This window comes from Physeter macrocephalus, chromosome 18 (genome assembly GCF_002837175.3).
Source record: "Physeter macrocephalus isolate SW-GA chromosome 18, ASM283717v5, whole genome shotgun sequence".
Lineage (NCBI taxonomy): Eukaryota > Metazoa > Chordata > Mammalia > Artiodactyla > Physeteridae > Physeter > Physeter macrocephalus.
In genome coordinates, this window is record NC_041231.1 from 45,878,237 (window position 1) to 45,885,219 (window position 6,983).

At 43.5% G+C, this 6,983-nt stretch overlaps 1 protein-coding gene across 11 annotated transcripts in view; it reads right to left on the minus strand.

The window, feature by feature from the left end:
- The window catches only part of LARS2 (leucyl-tRNA synthetase 2, mitochondrial), a 175,632-nt gene extending 168,917 nt beyond the window's left edge, over positions 1–6,715 (minus strand). For 10 of the 11 annotated variants that reach the window (XR_008615643.1, XR_008615638.1, XR_008615636.1 and 7 more), the window contains exons 1-2: positions 6,528–6,715; positions 2,934–3,188 (exon numbers count right to left, since the gene is read on the minus strand). Coding sequence is in view for 3 of the 11 variants with exons in the window: in XM_024123821.3 (XP_023979589.1) it covers positions 2,934–3,167 (234 nt within the window). In the remaining 8 variants the exon portion in view is untranslated. The remainder of the gene's footprint in view (positions 1–2,933; positions 3,189–6,527) is intronic. The other variant, XR_008615642.1, reaches the window with a different exon arrangement.
- Between the last annotated feature and the right edge of the window lie 268 nt (positions 6,716–6,983).

Consider the following 6,983-nt stretch of genomic DNA (forward strand, 5'->3'; position numbering starts at 1 on the left):
CCTGTGCTCCGCAACGGGGGAGGCCACAACAGTGAGAGGCCCCCGTACCGCAAAAAAAAAAAAAAAAAAAAAAGAAATTAAGATTGGAAGCCATAGAAAAATGATGGTTTTAATAAGTGGGTCCTATTTTTTGTCAGCTTCTAACATCAGGAGAAAAATAACTTCTGCCTCTTTATAGATCATGGTCTGAAGCTGTCGCTGAGTCTAGAGGATGGAGGGGGAAGGACCACTCAATAGGAGCCTGCAGACTGGGATCTGGTCGAGCTTTGACACTAGCTGTGAGACCTTAGGCAAATTCTTTTGTCTTTCTGTCCTCGGTTTACAATCTGTAAATCAAAGGTAAGGCAAAAGAAGGTTCCTGGTGAAAGCATGAGTTCAGAAATCAAACATGTCTGGGTTTGAGTCCTGGGCTCTGCCACAAGTGAGTTGTGCATCTCAACAAGTTACCAAACCTCCCTCTGAGCCTGTTTTCTTACCCCCAAAATGAGGATAATACTACCCACCCCCAGGGTTGTTTCAGGATTTAAATGAGTTAATAAATGGAAAGATGGTGGCTGACATAGTAAAATGCTCATTAAATGGAAGTTCTTTTTATAACGATGATTATGATGATGATGGCAAAATATTCAGCTTCTAGAAACTCATTCAGGTGGATTTCAAATGTAGCTAATACCAGAGAGAGGTTGATTATAGATTCTTCAAAATCCACCAGCATCTAGTCATATTCTCATTCCTGACAAAGACACACACATTTTTTATCCTCTTTCAGTTTATAAAATGGGTTCAGTCATATTTTCTCATTTGATTTTCAAAGCAACTCTGTGAGATAAACAATGCAATGAATCTGAGGATCAAAGAGGTTAAACGATGCTGATGAGATCACACTGATTGGGGGGCAGAGCCAGTATTACTGCCCAGGCTCCCGATCCAGTGCTCTCTCCACTTTGCCGTTCCCTGATTCAAACCCTCATAGAATGCCACCAGGAAATCACCCAAAATGTCCCTCAAGCTATTTACTCAACTAGTGAAACAGTTTATTTTGATCCATTTAATTTTTTACACAACCATACACTTAAGAATGCAATGTCACAAGAACAAAAAGCTACAACTTCAAAATGTTTGGAAGTGGCTAAATCTAAACCAAAAGAAAAAAGAAAAAAAGCTAATTTTATGCTCCTCATTGAGAATTAAACTGCTACCTAAGGTCTGCTTCCAAAATACATTTAGTTACATTAGTCTGGTCATGTTGCCACAAAGAATTTTCACTTCCTAATGAGGTAAAAGTCAAGCTTTTATTGTATAATTATGCATTATATTTAAACCTTGCTTTTTATCATTTCACGTGTTACACACTACATCTCTTTAAATACCAGATTTTCTTTGTAACTAATGCCAAAACCATCCTTCAGTTTAATACAAATAGCTACCCACCCCCATTGTTCATAATGATCAATCTCATAGAAAGAATGAGTCTGGTAAGAGTGGAGAATCAGGAAAGGCGATTCAAGCTCAGTGTGATCTTGTGCAGATATATATTTACTCAACTGCTTGCCTTTGGCCTAATCTCTTTAATTAAACATAAAGGGTTGGGCTTCCCTGGTGGCGCAGTGGTTGAGAGTCCGCCTGCCGATGCAGGGGACGCGGGTTCTTGCCCCGGTCCGGCAAGATCCCACATGCCGCGGAGCGGCTGGGCCCGTGAGCCATGGCCGCTGAGCCTGCGTGTCCGGAGCCTGCGCTCCGCAACGGGAGAGGCCACGACAGTGAGAGGCCCGCGTACCGGAAAAAAAAAAAAAAAAAAAGAAAAAAAAACATAAAGGGTCAGCATAATTTGACTGGTAACTATTATGAAAGGATGGTCAGAATTTAAGAGTAAAACTCTATTTTATAGTGCTGTGCTCTGATCAGATTCAACATTTCATGTAACAAATCACATCTTCCATTTGTCATTTTGACCAATATCGAGAGGTAAGGGTTAATGCATCCAAGACTGATCCCCAGCAGGTTGGCCTCCCAGAGGAGCTGGCCTCCAGCAGAGCACTCCATGGCAATTGGCTACAGCCAAGTGCTTAAGACAATTAATTCAGGTAGAGTGCTGAGCTGGTGCAGACAGACCAGAAGCCAAGGGTCCACTAACTTGTATAGCTGCGACCATGAGGTTGGACCCCAGTCCCAGATCACACCTGGGAAGGGCTGGTACCTCCCAAGCCATGATGGCAGAATAGGGCTGGAGGCCAACGTCATGGGAGGGGAGAGGGAGGTACTTCTCAGAATATGCAGGAGCTTAAGAGTTCCACAGCTGAGGGGCCCAGGGTGCCTCTCCTAGCATCTCCTATCTGACCCTGCTGGATCCCTGTGTGCTGCCCCACCATGCAGTGGACCACAGAGGACCTGACATCTGCTGTGGCTCCTGTCTTGATGAGCTTCCCCAGTAAATGCTGCTCCAGAATGCCCAGTGTGGCACCATTTGCATGCACCTTGTTTGTATGTGCACCACACTGAAACTCCTCCAAGCACCAAGCTGGTCTCATCCCAGTTACCCCTCACAAGCATCCTGGGAAGCAGGTGGGCACTACTATTAACACTGCCCATTTTAGATTAAAGAAAGTTGAAGCTCAGAGAGATTCAGTAATTTGGTTCAAGGTCACATATTCAATAACTTATTTGAATTCAAGCAGTCTCACCCCAGTCCAAGCCCTTAGTCCCTCTTCTCTACCCTTTCAGTGTCTCTTAGAATACTCACGGGACTTCCTTGGTGGCGCAGTGGATAAGACTCCAAGTTCCCAGTGCAGGGGGCCAGGGTTTGATCCTTGTTCAGGGAACTAGATCCCACATGCATGCAGCAACTAAGAGTTCGCATGCCACAACTAAGGAGTCCACCTGCCGCAACTAAGACCTGGTGCAACCAATATATATATATATAAAAGAATACTCACATCAGCTTCTGAAATTTTGGAGGACTGTTCTTTTATTCGTTGATGCCACCATTTCTCCACATCCTTTCTTGTCTGCAGCGTATACTCCTTGGTCCACTTTCCCGTGGCACTGTAAATACCTCTGGAACATCCTGGAATCACTCTCCTTCCCCATTTGATGACATCTGGACCATCATTTAGCTGCCTTTTCAGAAGAGAGGCATATAAACTCAGCCTCTGCCAAGAAGGAGCCATTCTTCAAAAGGAGGGAAGGCCCTGAAAGAGAGGGCAGAAAGCACACGTGTGAGCCTCCCAGAACCTCCCCGAGCTCATCCTTCCATTCAGCACAGCCAGCGTTCCCTGCCCGTCCACATGCTTTCCTCTTATTCTGATGACTTCTTTCCCTGAAAAGAATACTTCAGAAGTGCAATTGAGCTAAACACAAACTTCTTAATTGGAAAATATTAAAGGTGTTCGATGCTCCCAAACAGCAAGATACAAAAGCCCCATAGGAACAAAAGGAGACCACCACCTGGGCTAGCTACTGCTGCAACCTAACAGCTTGCTTGCATGGGAAGCAGCAGAGCCACCTCCGGCCCTCGGCCTTTAGGCCAGCCCAGGGTCTGTACAGGAGGCTTTACTTCCCATTATCCAGGCTTCAAAAGAGCTCTTAGCACATCTGGGCTTGGCCTTAGGCTCAAGTATCAGAAGAGATCTGAACACAGGTCTCCCAGGAAGATCGGAGACTCTGAGCTAAGATTAGCATTCTTCATACATACTACAAGTTAAGTATATTCAGTAGGCTGAGCCAGGAAATAACCATTATTTAGAAGACTGCTTATTCATTTAGTTCTTCATTCACCTACCAAATATTTATTGAATGTCACTAGGTCCACACACTATTCTAGGCACTGGGGATAGAGCAGTGAACAAAAACAAAGTCCCTTCTTTCATGGCACTTATATACTAGTAGAGAAAAGCAGATAAGAAACAAACAAATAAATATATAACATGTGTAACAGTGATGAGTGTTATGGTTTTCTGGAATACAACCCACAGGTTGGGGACCACTAAGACATCTAGCTGCGAATCAAAATTCAACTTTAATGTTTCATTGGTTTCCTCCAAAGGTGAATTCCAGAAATGACCTCATAGAAGAAGTTTCATGTTTTATCACTGTGTTAAAGCCTAAGGTGACAGTTCATCAAATATTTAAGATTTATGACTAAATAGCCTAAACTTTCTGCCTTCCTGCATAACAGCATAAGCTATAGTGCAGAAACAGACAAAAACAGACCTTTCAAAACCAGAGAGAAATGGAGGAAGAAACTGGCACTCTGAGCTGGCATTAATTCTTTTTTGTTTTGTTTTGATTTGATTTGAATTTTGGTTTATTTATTATTATTTTTTATACTGCAGGTTCTTATTAGTTATCTATTTTATATCTATTAGTGTATATATGTCAATCCCAATCTCCCAGTTCATCACCTCCCCCCACCCCCCGCTTTCCCCCCTTGGTGTCCATACATTTGTTCTCTACATCTGTGTCTCTATTTCTAAGCTGGCATTAATTCTTGACCCTCTCAAAATTTTTGTTTCGAGCTGGTTAGCCATTGTGAATAAAGAGATACTAAAGAGTGCAGACAGATCACCAATATGAGCAATGTGAAGGAAGGAATTTTAATTTCACTTAAAATTCTAATCCTGTCTCTATAACTTACTTATACTATGCACCAAATTATAAAAAACGTATAACAACATTCCCTGTCTACATAACAATAAGCTTTCTAAAAATGTTTACATAATACCTGGCTCACTAATAACCTTTCCTGTACATAAACTAATGGTATAGACTAGAGAATTCTGAAACGGATCTGGGTATTTTAAAGAACTTAAAGTTCATAAAGCAAAAAGCACAAATAGATTAGAAAGTGATAGACTATTCAATGAATGGGGGGCCAATTCAAATTAGAGCCCCACCTCAAATCAAAAAGCAGAGTAAATCCCACATAGATTAAAGAATTTTTAAAAATACCATAAAACAAGAAAAAACATAGATGAGTAGGTACTAATTCTGTAAAAGGTGCAGGATGTTCTGTCCTAAGCATAAAAGCAACGGAAGATTTCATAAAGGAAAATATTAATAAAACTCTCTAAAAAATGTAAAATACCTGCATATCAAAACCACCACGAACAAAATTAGAAAGCAAACAACAAGCTGAGAGAAAACTGCCAAAACTACAACAAAAGATTACCCTTCTCTATAAAGAGTTTACATATGAGAAGAGAAACAGTAACAACCTAATTTTTAAAATTGGGGAAGGAGAAAAGAGGAAATACAAATTGGCTAACAAATACCTGAAAAAGAATGACTTTACAACTAATCAAAGAAATGCAAATTAAAACAACAAGAGCTATTAAAATTAAATATTTTGCTTATCAGATTGGCAAAAACCTGTTATAAAAAGAAATGTGCACTTTTATACACTGCTGGTGAAATGCAAACTGATTCCAACTCCCTGGGGAGCAATCTGGTAATATATGTGTCAAGACCCTTTAAGAAAAGTCCACACCCTTTATGTTAGGGGAACTCGGCCATAAGTGCACTCAGGGCTATGATTTACTGCAGCCCTGGAGCTCAGTCCAGTTCCCTTTCTTTACATCCCAGGCCCTGCTCTGGGACACTCCACCACCAAAGCCCTGATAGACACTGCCTCTTCCTGATAAGGAGCAGCCGTTTTATTAGAGGACCATGCCCCTACCATGAATGTGAAAGGTGTGATTCATATCTTGTGTTATGATCAACTTGGCCCTTTTCTTCCTTAGCTCTGTCACATCCAGTTCCTTGCCTAGATGTTTGGAATCTTGTCTCTTCTTCCACATCCTTCCAAAGCATCAATCCCCATTACTCCACTCCTCTTTAAGAGTCAGCCCTGATCTCAACCTCACCTAGGGCTTAAGGTTAAGTTTTTTGAGAATGGTGGGGGTAGCGGCCTGTGACCATAGAGGGAGGGGCCTGAGAACTGGACGCAAAATGACAATCCTATACGGACAGAAAAACCTAGCAGAGTAGGAAAAAACGGGCAAAGAAACAGAACACAGAGAAGCACACGAGGGCATTAGTGTGCGCCCAAAAGAAAGTGTGCGAGAATGTACCTGGGAAATTAATCTTAAAGGAGTTAAGTTATGTGCAAAAACAACCAAAAAAAGCCCCAACTAATTCTCTCTGTGACCTCAGGGAAATTACTTCCTGCCTGGAAAATCAGCTTCTCCTTAAGATAAAGGGGTAAATCCAGATGATCTCTGAGGACCTTAGACCCCTAACATGCTGTGACAATGATCTGTGGGTCACAGAGATGATGTGGGTCAAAGGATGTCCTTCGAGTCTAAAGCCTCAGCCCCGGGAGCAAAGATCCAGGGACCAACTGGGGTAGTGGAGCGGTGGAGAGAGGGAACTGAGTACAAATCTATACATACATATGCGTTTTTCTGGAAAGGGTCCAGAGCTATCAACAGAGTCGGTGGCTCAAAGAGTCTGAAGATCTGAATCTCAGAAACTTTTCCAGTTGGGAAACTGCACAGCTCCGAGACCACCAAACCCAGCCCGCACTTTACCTTCCGGCTCCCGGCAAGTCGAAATCTACCAATCCGGGAGGGGAGATCAGGCCTCGTATCTTGCCCCTATGAGCCCGGCTCAGGGGTTTAACTGCTCCTAGGCTCTGGCCTGCGGCTCCTTACGCCTCGGTTCCCACCTTAGACGAACACGGCCCAGACAGTCACCACGGGCGCCGCCATGTTGGCAGAACAACAACTTTATCGATGGCGGCCACTGCAGACACAGACAGGCGGGGGCGGAGCCGAAGGAGTAAGAGCGCGGCCTGGTCCCGACTCCCGGCATTCCTTGAGGTCGGGGCCGCTGGGCGGCTGTCGCGAGTTCCGGTCTTCGGTCACTGGCACCGCCCCCTGGCCCCAAGCCCCGCCCTTGGGCCCAGACCTACACCCTGCGTCTGGCGGCTGCAAAACTCTGGACACCCAAGGATCAAATTCTTAACAGTTGTAGCAGGCGTGTGA